The sequence below is a fragment of the Myxocyprinus asiaticus genome, chromosome 41 (genome assembly GCF_019703515.2).
Source record: "Myxocyprinus asiaticus isolate MX2 ecotype Aquarium Trade chromosome 41, UBuf_Myxa_2, whole genome shotgun sequence".
NCBI classification, from domain to species: Eukaryota; Metazoa; Chordata; class Actinopteri; order Cypriniformes; family Catostomidae; genus Myxocyprinus; species Myxocyprinus asiaticus.
The window spans coordinates 1,557,501-1,571,502 of record NC_059384.1 but is presented as its reverse complement, the minus strand read 5'-3'; the positions used below and the strand labels follow the sequence as shown (position 1 = coordinate 1,571,502).

The 14,002-nt window shown below is 36.4% G+C and overlaps 1 protein-coding gene across 1 annotated transcript in view; it reads left to right on the top strand.

The window, feature by feature from the left end:
- Window positions 1-14,002, top strand: part of LOC127431936 (sodium channel protein type 4 subunit alpha-like) — a 218,370-nt gene that overhangs the window by 166,011 nt on the left and 38,357 nt on the right. Inside the window, exon 18 of the mRNA XM_051682599.1 lies at window positions 12,011-12,131. Within this exon, the coding sequence (XP_051538559.1) occupies window positions 12,011-12,131 (121 nt within the window). The remainder of the gene's footprint in view (window positions 1-12,010; window positions 12,132-14,002) is intronic.

Genomic DNA, 14,002 nt, shown 5'->3' with positions numbered 1-14,002 from the left:
TAATGATGTGGACAGGTGGGCTTCATTACACTTATCGATGATTGGGAAGGTTAATGTAATTAAAATGAATTGTATTCCAAAATTCAACTACATGTTACAGTCTCTCCCTGTAGATGTCCCCCTCTCTTATTTCAAGCAATTTGATAGCATAGCGAAGTCCTTCATTTGGAATGTTAAGCGTGCCAGGTTAAATTTCACTAAGTTACATAGGCCGATTGACAGAGGTAGGTTAGGCCTACCCAAGATTTTGTTTCATTATTATGCATTCGGTCTCAGATATTTGGCTCATTGGTCGCTTCCACCTGAGAGAGCCCCTCCCTGGTTTGTTATTGAAAAAAAAGCTCTTGCCCCTATCTCGCCTCTGCATAGCCTTTCAATCAAATTAATCGGAGAAGTTAAGTCACACCCCGTTATTTTGCATTCACACTCGATATGGACAAAAGTGTCCAGAGTGTTTAATTTGGATATTTATTTAAACGTAGCCTCGAGCATATGGCAGAACCCTAAACTATGCATTAATAAGTCCTCTTTCTGTTGGTCAGATTGGATTGTGAGGGGGGGTTAAACACTCGGTGACCTATATGAGAGTATTGAGACCTTCTGAAAATTTGGCTCAAAATTTTGGGATTCCCAGATCTCAATTTTATAAGTATTTACAGCTGTGCCACCTACTCTGCACTGTTTTTGGGAGTGGCACGCACCTCTCTAGTGTGGCAGATACTCTGGGAGTGGTGATTACTGCTTTTGGAAAAGGTCATGAGGCATCAGTGTATTACTCCCTGCTAATTCAGAGTCTGGGGGATGGAGCTTTAAATTCCCTCAAAAGATTATGGGAGGAAGATTTAAATTTGTTTTTGGAGGAGGGAGTGTGGGCTAGGATTCTTAAAAACATCAAGTCTGCATCTAGAGATGTAAGGGTGCGCCTTATGCAATTTAAGATTCTATATAGATTTTATTGGATTCCTTCTAAATTGTATAGGCTTGGTCTTAAGGACACACCCACCTGCTGGTGATGCCATTTAGAAGATGGAGACTCCACCCATGTTTTTGAGGGTCCAGAATTTTATGGCCGACGTATTGGGTACTCGGATCTCCTTTTGCCCCAGGCTTTGTATTTTGGGTGACGGGGCGGTCATTGATTTTGGAGATAAGTACATGAAGAATTGGATCCTTGCCGGTGTTATGGTGGGCAGACAGGTTATCCTTAGAGGATGGAAGTCAGCTGGAGCCCCCTCGTTTCATGAGTGGTGCGAGGAGATGGGCAGGGTGGCATCTTTCGAGGAGATGTCATGTAGAAGGCTGGGGATCTGGGATTCATTTGATGGGAAATGGGGCAGTTATTTGACATTTTTGGGGGACTCTCGGGGAGGGACTGTGGAGAGAGAGGTGTAGTTTGAGATGTGTATGATTATTATATATTTTTTATTTTATTTTATTAATTTTTATCTGTGTGTGTGTACTTATGTGAGACCACGAGGATGTTCGTAGGGGGTCGGGTGGGGTTGTTGATTGGGGAGGGGGAGGGGTAGTAGTGGGAGTTAAATGTTAATTCATTGTATATATGTTTTGTTTTTCTTTGTCATTTCTATGACTCAAATAAAAATGTTAATCTTAAAAAAAAAAACGACTGGATATCAATTATAATACATGCATATTGCAATGATGCATTTTGACTCCAAATGCTTACTATTGCAATGCACTGTTGCTTATGAGTGAAATTATTGAAAAGTAATTTTTCATTGAAAAAGAAGTGATTTCTGATTAGCAATGGCCTGAAACACATCTATGCTTAAAAAGTTGCTTTTGGGCTTTTGAGAGCTGTTTCATGAAGTTTGCACAGTTCTGTGTTTCATTCAGATTTCTTCAATAAATGATTGAATATCACAAAAAAAAAAAAAAAAAATATATATATATATATATATATAGTAAATATAAAGTAAATATAATAAATAGTTATTTAGTAATGTCAATAATAATATTCAGGAACTGTATCTAAAATTAATAAGGGACAATAAATATATACAAATACAATAGACTGGAAAAATTGACATTTATTCATTTTAATTTCTATATTCAGTGGCAAGAAAAAGTATGTGAACCCTTTGGAATTACCTGCATTTATGTTTAATCTTCATCTTAGTTACAATAATGAACAAACACAATGTGTTACAATAACACACACATTTTTGTATTGTTCTTGCACATACTGAATACATCTTTCAAACATTCACAGTGTAGGTTGTAAAAAAGTATGTGAACCCCTAGGCTAATGACATCAACAAAAGCTAATTAGAGTCAGGAGTTGCCAAACATGGCATCCAATTAATGAAACGAGATTGGAGGTGTGGGTTAGAGCCACTTATAAACTTATAAAAAGCACTCAAACATTTTGAGTTTGCTATTCATAAGAAGCATCTGCTGACGTGGACCATGCCTCGCAAAAAAGAGATCTCAGAAGACCTACGATCAACAATTGTTGCTTTGCATAAAGCTGGAATGGGTTACACAATTATCTAGAAGATGGAGATGATTTAGTACTATGGGTATTCTCACTAGAAGTGGCCGTCCAGTCAAGGTGACTCAAAGTGCACACTGCAGAATGCTCAGTGAGGTAATAAAGAACCCTAGAGTGACAGATAAAGACTTGAAGGAATCATTGGAACTGGTTAACATCTCTGTTCATGAGTCTACTATACAGAAAACATTAAACAGGTATGGTGTTCATGGCAGGACATCATGAAGGAAGCCGCTGCTTTCCAACAAAAACATTTCTACACACCTGAAGTTTGCCAAAGACCACCTTGACACTCCACAACGCTACTGGGAAAATGTTTTGTGGACTGATGAAACTAGGGTTGAACAATTTGGGAAGAACACGCAGCACTACGTATGGTGTAAAAAGGGCACCGCATACCAACATGAAAACATCATCCCAACAGTGAAGTACGGTGGAGGGAGCATCATGATTTGGGGCTGCTTTGCTGCTTCGGGGCCTGGACCACTTGCCATCATCGAGGGAATATTATTTCCCAAGTTTACCAAGATATCCTACAGGATAATGTCAGGGTGACTGTGCACCAGCTGAAGCTCAGTAGAAGTTGGGTGATTCATCAGGACAATGACCCTAAACATCAAAGTAAATCCACTACAGAATGACTTCAAAAAAAGAAAATCCTCCTTTTGGAGTGTCCCAGTCAGAGCCCAGACCTTAACCCAATAGAGATGCTGTGGAATGACCTCAAGAGAGCCGTTCACACCAGACATCATAACAATATGTCTGAACTGAAGCAGTTCTGTAAGGAAGAATGATCCAGAAATCCTTCTGAACGTTGTGCAGGTCTAATCCACAGCTACCGGAAACGCTTGGTTGAGGTTATTGCTGCCAAAGGAGGATTGACCAGTTATTAAATCACTTTTTCACAGAACTGTGAATTGTTTATGGGATTTGTTCAGTAAAAACATGAAAGATTATAATTGTTTGTGTGTTGTTAGCTTAAGCACATTGTGTTTGTCTATACTTGTGACTTTGATGAAGATGAGATCACATTTTATCACCAATTAATGCAGAAAACCAGCTAATTCCAAAGGGTTCACATACTTTTTCTTGCCACTGTATTCTGTACCTGTTGAAACGTAGCTTGTCTGTGACAACGGGCGACATACACCAAAAAGTGCACCGTTAAGATCAGTTTCATGCTGAAGAGCCACTAAGAAGTCAGTTGTTTACATAATATTCTGTAAACGAGTATAAATGTCAACATCATCATATATGATGAAAGGATTAAAGTCTGCTCGGCCAAACATGAGATATTGATGGCATTCAGTTTATATTTCCGTAAACAGTTCCGTAAATATTTAGTTCATACATAGGGTTACGTTTCGACAGTTTTAATGGTGCACTGCTCAAATATTTAGTGGTGTGTCAGTTGAACACTTGGTGCACATTTATGCTACAGCTAGCACAAGTTGTAACTTATGCATGGCTAGTGCAACCGGCTTCTGTTCTCTAGATAAGTCTCGACTCCCTCCTTCAATTTAAGTCTATGGGACTCATTCAAGACTGTAGCACAAAGGCTGCAGGATGACTTAAACATTAAACATTTAGGTTTTTTCAAATCCCTAATTTACATTGACTACAGTAAATGTCTCTAATATTTGAACAAATAACTGCAGTCACGCTGTAAATTGCTGACATTAGAAACAGAATGTGGTCAGTATGTGAATCTGGGACAGAGTATCCCGTTCTTCCAGGTGTAACGCGTGTCGTTGCGCACCTGTGACGAGTTTAAGAGCAGCTGATATTTGTTTTGTCTTTAATCTTTCTCTACACATGTTCTGCCTCAATCTGTCTCTCTCTACATCTTTTATCTTTTCGTTTACCTGTTCTTTTATCTTTCCCTGCACCTGTCCTCCCTTACGTATAAATTTATCTCTCTTTGTATCTCTCTTGCCTCCTCGTACTATCAGGCCTGTTTCCCTCCTGGCACAGATTTATCTGGGTTTCCCTGAACCAAACGGATTGTGGCAATCCAGGGAATGAGTATCCGTAATATCTGGCATGATCTCATGAAAATTTGGCCAAAATTATATTAAGCATTTCATTACTTATATCGCGGCAATTCCGAAGTGAAATGTCCACTGTGTGACGCTAAAAGTGCATTAAATGTTCACCCAAATAGTTTTTAAGGTTAATGCTCTATCGAGTTTTAAAATAAATGTAAAAAATGACATCCCTACCCTAAACATTAAACCTAACCGATAGTGTCAGAAAAGCAAATGTGAGATAAAAAAAACACACTTGCATCATTTTGTGGTGTTTCTATGACACTTTTGACTCACGTGTCGACTCGCGTGCTCTTCAGGACTCGTACCCCATTCCTTTACATCACAAGTGCACCCACACAATTTGATCACATTGCCGTTTTACTCGTGATTTGTGTGAAAGTTAATAAAAAGTTGTTGTAGTGCATCTAATGTTCTTTTGCAAAAATGTAGGTATACCAATGTGATTCTATAAAACCAGGTTGACTTTTATATTTAACATACTGACTACCATACGTTGCACTTGTGATGTAAAGGAACGGGGTATGAGTCCTGAAGAGTACGCACTTGAGCTGAAAGTGTCCTAGAAACACCATAAAATGACACAATTTTGTTTTTATCCCACATTTGCTTTTCTGACACTATCGGTTAGGTTTAGGTTTAAGGTTTAGGGTAGGGAGGTTGGTTTTGTTGATTTAAGTTCAAACTTAAAAACTTAAATTAACTTTAAAAACCTCATCTGTTTAGGAGAACATTTAACCCTTTAAGCTCAGATGAGCCCGTCGGCAAAAAATATAATTGTCAAAATATTAATAACTACGGTCTTGACCAACACAAAATATGTATCGTTTGAAAGTTTAGAAGCTCTACTTTCCAATGCATGTAGACATTATGACCAAAACTGAACAAGTGCTTTGAAATTTGCAGACAAATCAGAAGTGTTGCATTTTTATAATTTATTTAAAAAAAATTACACTGTACATATTATTGCAATCAGTAAAAACATCAAACTGATCAAATATCCATGTGTCATATGTTGTTGGAAAGCTCTCAAAGAGTAGAATACAACCAGCCTATTTGTTTTACTCACAGACAAAAATATAGTGAGTAATAGCTAAGTATATGTGTTTGACAATTATGTTGGTGTTGCCGCATTTTCACTTATAACTCCACGAAAAATAAACGGAACATAAATATCACATAGCATTACTTAGAGGAGGTGATTATCTTTCAAACGAGTCCACACACAAGATAATCAGATGCAAAGATCATTAGATAATCCACATGAAGCACAATATTACATATGACCACCAGGAGATGGCGCCAAATACACGACACAGACTCAATGATGACTCAAATGACACAGAATGAAACTCATTCTGTGAAATCTCATTACTAAAATCATGTTTGCATGCTATGCAAACCTTTAGTCATTGTTGTGTTTGCATGTGTAATTAGTTCTTATGTACAATTATTATGTTTTATTTGTTTGGAGGCATTTTTGAACACTATGATAAATTAAATTTGTAATGTTATAACTTTTGATTGCTTTGTCGTATCAGCACAAAATATTTCTCAGTTACAGTTGACATGATTGGGAACAAAACATTTTTAAAAGCAGTTTTATTGAGCCACCTTATTTACACCCAAAGATTTATAATGTCAAATCAGAAAAATTTGAAGAATTTTTTTGTTTCAGCAGTTTCTTATGCTGTGAGTCTCAGAATGTTTCAAAATATATATCATTAAAAAATGTGAAACGTTTTCTTTACAATGATACCAAACACCAAACATCCTTCTTGTTTTTTTTTTGTTTTTTTTTGTTTTTGTTTTTTTTGTCAAAGCCTTTAATTTTGGGTATAAGCCTTTAGTTTTGGGTATGCCACTGAAACAGGAATTTCTTAAAAACACCTAAAAGGGTTTCAACTCGCTTTTAGCGCCACACAGTGGACATTTCACTTTGGAACTGCAGCGAAACGTGTAATGAACCACGTAATGTCATTTTGCAAAAATGTCTCTGCAGTCAAGTCATTTTCACAAGATCAGGTTGATCAAATTACCATATCGTGCACCATGGTACAGCCACAATACTATTTTGTAAGGGATACGAGAATCCAGGCAGCATTCTATATTGAGGTGATATGTGTTTCACAGCAGTATAATGTCAGAGCATCGCCGCTGGGCGCAAAACTGCCACTGTGTGTGTTAGATCACACCTGAATCACAGCACGCGTCGGAGAGACAAACTCAAGGAGACATGGACATGTGAACACAAAAGGAGACAGACAGAATGTTAGCCTTGTTCTTCGTCTACTTTCATTGTGCCTTTTTTTTCATACAAATAAAGTAAATGGAGTCTAACACTCTGTCTAAAGAAAGTCATCCTGTTTTGGAACAAGTAAATGATGACAGAATTTAAATTTTGGGGTGAACTATTCCTTTAAAGAATTGCCCCAGATATTTAAAATATGCGGGCAAAAAGATACAATTCATCTTACATAGAGACTGCACAATTATTTAACTTTGACATTCCACTTTTATTCTCCAGCACTCGACCTGAGCAAAGTGATATAGGACATCATGTCTCACAATTTCCTCACAAACAGGGTCAGATAAATCTAATTAGAGCTCATATGTTTGTGAAAGTAAAGACTGAAACTAAAATCATATGGCAACATGTTGTAGTCTGCCCTCAGGTTCCTGTTCTGAAGAGCAGCTGATGTGCTGGATGTCCGTCTCTGTGTCTTCTCCCTCTGTCTGTCTCTGTGTTTCTCGCCTGGTGATTTTTCTGAGAACAGCAGAGGACATTCCGGGAAATGGCTTGTAGTTCAAACTCAGATGACCCATACTTTGCCAGAATTATATATATTGACCTGTTTCAGTGACGTTACTTTTTCCTCGCAGCCGCCATATTTGTGACCATCAGCGGGACACTTAAAAGATAAAACTTTATTGAAAGAAAAATTACATTTTGGCTCTGGTAATTAGACAGCAGTATCAACTTTTCAAGATTTCTAAATAGAAACAAAAATTTCACCGACTTTTGCCGCATCGCACAGCACAGCACAATATCGTATCGTATCATACAGTGACGTCACATGAAACAGGTCAGTATATGTTTATTGTTGTTCTGCATGCTTGCACATTGCTCGACTTGTGCCAGATGTGTCTCTCCGTCCGGCTTCAGCTTGTGCTGATTTAGACAGTTCCACAGTTACATCACATGTGTTTTCATCTGCGTCTTGATTTGTGCAGTCGCACAACAAGGTGCTACATTTGACAGTGAATTTCATATTTCAGAAACAGAACAGTAAAATAAAAACACAATTTCTTAAAGAATAGCAGAAGTACTGGGTGTTGTGTTGATCATAAGCATGATTGTGTCAACATTGATTTGTGTGTGTGTGAGTTTTGAGTTGTGTTGTTTTGTGTAATTTTGATTTATGTGTGTGTGTGTGTGTGTGTGTTGTGGTGTTTTGTGGGTTTTTTGCGTTTTTGTTGTATTTGTGGTTTTTCTTTGGTGTTTTAAGTTGTGTTGCTTTGTTTTGTGTTGTTTTGTGTTATTTTGTGTTTTTTCTTTTGTGTTTTGTGTGTGTTTTGGTGTTTTTTGTGCTGTTGTTTTTTCGTTTAGTTTTTTTGATGTTTTTTTTTTGTTTTGTGTTTTTTGTGTTGTGTTGTTTTTTTTTGTGTGTGTGTGTCATGTTGTACTGTTTTGTTTTTATGTTTTGTGTGTTTTGTTTTTTATGTTTTGTCATGTTATGTTTTGTTTTGTGTGTGTTTTGGTGTTTTGTGGGTTTTTTGCGTGTTTGTTGTATTTGTTTTTTACGTTGTGTTGTTTTGTGATATTTTGTGTTTTGTTTTTGTGTTATTTTGTGTTTTTTCTTTTGTGTTTTGTGTTGCATTTTGGTGTTTTTTCCCCCCGTTTTGGTGTTTTGTGTTTTTTGTGTTGTGTTGTTTTTTGCGTTTTTTCTTTTGTGTCGTGTTGTGCTGTCTTGTTTTGTTTTTTGGTGTTTTGTGATTTATCTTTTGTTTTGTGTTGTGTTTTGGTGTTTTGTGTTATTTTGTGTTTTTTCTTTTGTGTTTTGTGTTGTGTTTTGATGTTTTTTGTGTTGTAGTTTTTTTCATTTAGTTTTTTTGTTTGTTGATGTTTTGTTTTTTTCTTTTGTTTTGTGTGTTGTTCTGTTTTGTTTTGTGTTTTTTTGTGTTGTGTTGTTTTTTTGTGTGTTGTGTTGTACTTTTTGTTTTAAATGTTTTGTGTTTTTTCTTTTGTTTTGTGTGTGTTTTGGTGTTTTGTGTTTTTTCTTTTGTTTTGTGTGTGTTTTGGTGTTTTGTGTTTTTTTGTGTGTGTGTGTGTTGTGGTGTTTTTTGCGTTTTTGTCTTTTGTGTCGTGTTGTGCTGTTTTGTTTAGTTTTTTGGTGTTTTGTGATTTGTCTTTTGTTTTGTTTTGTGTTGTGTTTTGGTGTTTTGAGTTGTGTTGCTTGGTTTTGTTTTGATGTTTTGTGTTATTTTGTGTTTTTTCTTTTGTATTTTGATGTTTTGAGTTGTGTTTTGTTTTGTTTTATGGTGTGTTTTGTGAGATAGATAGCCAGATAGCCAGACAGACACTGTATATAGACAGACAGACAGACAGACAGACAGAGAGAGAGAGAGAGAGAGACAGATAATGGTGCCACTGACTCGTCTCAGATGAGATCACAGGTGTGTCCAGTAAGCAGGTAATAATGCATTATAGATTTGTCCTATATTCTCAGCACTGACTGGAAAAGAGTCTGTGGTGTTTTTAGACCACATGGCTTCTCGAGCATCACAGTGGTTTCAGGAAACCTGATGGCGTCATGTGATTAGATTGTGTTATTGATGTTTGAGGGGTTTGTTCTGATTGATGGCGGTCTCCTCTCGGCAGGTGAAGTTGAAGGGATTCTCATCTGACGCTTTTATAAACACTTGTCTGCACACTTCAGTGAGTCTCAGTGGCCTGTCTCTCCACAGGTGAACCCAAATCAGTGCAATTAGACATCCCGGTCCTCACAGCCCTGCTAGTGGCCCAGCTCTGATTTCATTAGGGTCTAGTTGTGAATGCCACATTGTCCCCCTGCAGGTGGTTATTTATAGGGCTTTTGTGGTGGCCGGTATGTGCAACTCGACCTCCCTCAGTGTTTGGATTCCTCGCACACCAGCCAATGACCTATGAACTTGAGATTGCCCTGTGAGATGCGTGCAAGATAAATGTTACATTGTACAGATGCTAACCGGCCATCACGATGTTTGACATGGGAATGTTATGTACCTAAAACACAATGATGATATTGATGATGTCATGATGAATTCATTATCTGTTTACTGAGTGCCCAGTGAAACCGTGTCATATTACAGTTCAAGCTGTTATTCCGTGGCATTTTTATCATGCTGTGGAAGTTGGCGACTGCAACGCTGTCACCCAGAGGGTCTCTTGAACAAACGGATGTGGGGCGGTCTGGTGTTAAATGTCATTGGCCACCCACATCAGGATTCTAACAACGCCAGTCACTAACACACAGTCTTCGACACAACACTTAGTACGAGACTCTCTCTAATCTGAACAGAAGAGATGATGGAGTGTGTCAGAGCACCATAGTAAACCACATTATAAAACAAAGCAATGCTTTCAACACATGACTCGGAAATGTACAATATTAATCTTTGACCAAACTGCATGTTAAAGTGGTAGACCCAGGGTTCCCACAGTCCTGGAAAACCTGGAAATATTAGAGAAGTGGTATTTATATTTTATATATTTTTCCAGGCCTGTTCGGAATGGAATAGGAAGACCGGGGCTAGTTGTCACATTTTTTCATCCAGTGAATATTTCTCATGGTAGGTTTATTTTTGAAAGGCAGTTTCTGTATAGCCACATACCTTGAAGTCTTGGCTACAAAAAAGCTATTGAACATTTTTACCGTTCTTTCCCTGAAAGAGAGAGAGTGCCAGATCTTTTGTGACAACTTACCCCAATAGTGAGCATATTGTCACACTGTAACATTGGGGGGTAACGGGGGAACGTGTCCCCACCATCACAACCACTAAAACAAAATCTACCCTCTCTTCATATCTACTGTACACCCGCATTAAATAGCCAATTAGAGGCTTTTTAGCGAAACTTTTATCTCAGATACGCTCGAAGATCAGAAGTTGCATGCTTTTAACATCTATACTTTAAAAAGCGATTAAAAAAAAACCCTTTCGGCTTTCCGTAGTTTGACACACATTGCGCACGGCTGTATACAGGTTTCATTGATTCATCGGGTGCGTAAGTTAATTTACAAGAAAGCAGTTTGTAAACAAGCTAAATTGGTACTAGAGATGAAAAATAATAGCTAGATTGCCTAAAGTTTGCTATGTTTATTGCATCGTGTCTTAATAAAGAGTTTTGCTAAACATGCAAATGTCCTGGCTCTTGACTTTAAAGTTAGCAAATTCCTTGAATATATCTGTATACATTACTCCTTGTTTTCAGGGTTATAGAGTACATCTAAATATTTGGTACTTACTGCATCTGGATGGACCAACTCAACACAGTTTCCAAGACACACAGCAGCAATCGCCTCAAGCTCTCTTCTTGCATGCGCACACAAAGGTTACATGAGAGCTGGAAAGCAGCTGCTGTCAAGACAGCTCATGGGTACTGAATTGAGTCTTGTCAATACCATAGAAAGACAGGAATCATTCATTTATATACAGTATATTACCCTAACTGAAATGCAATGTTTAAAATAATAAAATGAATATGTTTTCATATCAACTTGATACCCAAGCACTGGTACGTATGACATCACTACAAAAAGATGATCAAAACATTTGGGGCTTTACGGAAACCATTCGTGGCTTAAGCCCCGGTAGCCCAGCCCTGGAGCCGCCCATGCTTGGCGCCATCTCCTGGTGGTCATATGTAACATTGTGCTTCATGTGGATTATCTAATGATCTATGCATCCGATTACCTTATGTGTGGACTCGTTTGAAAGATAATCACCTCCTCTAATTAATGGTATGTGGTATTTTATGTTCTGATTATTTTTCATGAAGTTATAGGCTGGTTGTATTCTACTCTTTGAGAGCTTTCCAACAACATATGACACATTTGATGAAAAAAACATTTGTCCTAAGAACACAACTTTCAGTAAAAATCTTCCCTCATAATATAGTTGACCTTTGACTTAATGTCCGCCAGTGTGGTTTGATTGTTTACCCAAGAGCTGGTGAATATGTACAAAAATTATTATAATTTAAGCATAATTGAAACCAGCGTAAAATACCTCTACTAGAGAAACACACATTTGTGCAAGTAGACTTTTGACTCCAAATCTTATCGTTAATGAGATATAGCCTTGTGACAACTAGCCCCGGTCTCCCCTACTAGCTTACTCCTCACTGAACTTACTGTAAAGAGGTGTGGGATCCCTGCAGATCTGATTGGTTCTCTTAAATTTTCAGAGAGATGACACCAGCCTATCAGAGGGCAGCACTGTTGACCTCAGGAAACCCGGTGAGGAGGAGGACGAGTATTCAGAGTTGGCAGAAGAGGCCATGGATCCGGAAAACTGCTTTCCTGATGGTGGGTCATCTCAAACTGAGTAATAAACACTCTTGCACATGTATTTCATTTCTAGACATGTTTTATTATTGTGAGCATAATTAATTCCCAACACTGTACACCAGTAACAACATAATTCCAGTCTGCCTCTTCATGGAAGTGTTTTTATGGTTCTTAATTTGATCACAAAATACTGTTATAGGGACAGTTCACCCAAACACATTTGACTTTCTTTCTTTCTGTGGAACACAAAAGGAGATGTCAGAATGTTTGGGATTGACAGTGACCCATTTTACTGTTTATATGAGCTGGTGAGGTATTTCAAATGAGCTTTTTAAGACATTTTTTTAGACGTTTTATACTCACATGTGTTTCACAGCCACTGCGGTCTTCCTGTTTGCCCATTCTGTAATGGAGGTGATTATATATAAAACATTAACCAATCAACTGACATTTGCAGGGCAATGGGGCATTAAATTGAATATTCTGTGTCAGCAAAGGTTTGAAAAGGCCTGTCAAATATGAAATGGTCCTGTGTTAATGTGATGATGACTGACTCTCTATATTTAATGTAGTAAAATGTATCGACCAACCAGTCCAATCGGATGCATCCTCACATGCTAAACATGCTGACCCAAACATACCGCAAACATGTTGGATTGAATTGGTAAAAAAGTTTTTAGCGGCTAACACTAACTAGAATGTGAGTAGCACACAAAAAATGTGGAAGTTTTGTCTGTAAATGTATTTCCTTTAAAAAGTCGCTTTTGTAACAAATTCACTGCCTTAAACACTTTTCATGACAGTTACTGTTAGACTATTATGCTTAATACATAAATCCGTTCATTTGTTAGGACGATAAGGGTTTTGTGGAATAAAAGGTTATTTAGCCAATTATTTTTGTTATTTTGATATTTTTGTTAAATGAGCCATTGACCAATAAGGTTGTCCGAGTTGATACAAATTAGAAATATTTTAAAAATTTAGTTTAAAACAAATGTAATCTTTGAGTTCGTTTATTTTTTATAAATATGATACATTTTTAAGTCAAGAATATCAAGACGTTTTCTCATGGTTACACCAAATGACCTGAACTTTATCATTAATAAATAAATATATATATATATATTATTATTATTATTACTAATTTTTTTATTTTATTTTTTTCAAATGTATATTTCAAAGTGAAAAATATTTGTTATAAATATTATAAATTTTTAAGTCAAGAATATCAAGATGTTTTCTCATGGTTACACCAAATGACCTGAACTTTATTATTAGTTTCAAAAAAGTTTTCAAATGTATGTTTCAAGGTGAAAAATATTTTTTATAAATATCATGCATTTTTAAGTCAAGAATATCAAACATTTTTCTCTTGGTTACACCAAATGACCTGAACTTTATCATTAATAATACAAATAAAAAAATAAACATTTTCAAATGTATGTTTCAAGGTGAAAAATATTTTTTTATAAATATCATGCATTTTTAAGTCAAGAATATCAAAAGTTTTCTCTTGGTTACACCAAATGACCTGAACTTTATCATTAATAAAATAAAAATTAAAAAATTAAAAATATTTTCGAATGTATAGTTCTGGATGAAAAATATTTTTTATAAATATGATACATTTTTAAGTCAAGAATATCAAGAAGTTTTCTCATGGTTACACCAAATGACCTGAACTTTATCGTTAATTTAAAAAAAAAAAAACATTTTCAAATGTATATTTCAAGGTGAAAAATATTTTTTATTAATATCATGCATTTTTAAGTCAGGAATATCAAGACGTTTTCTCATGGTTACACCAAATGACCTGAACTTTATTATTAGTTTCAAAAAAGTTATCAAATGTATGTTTCAAGGTGAAAAATATTTTTTATAAATATCAT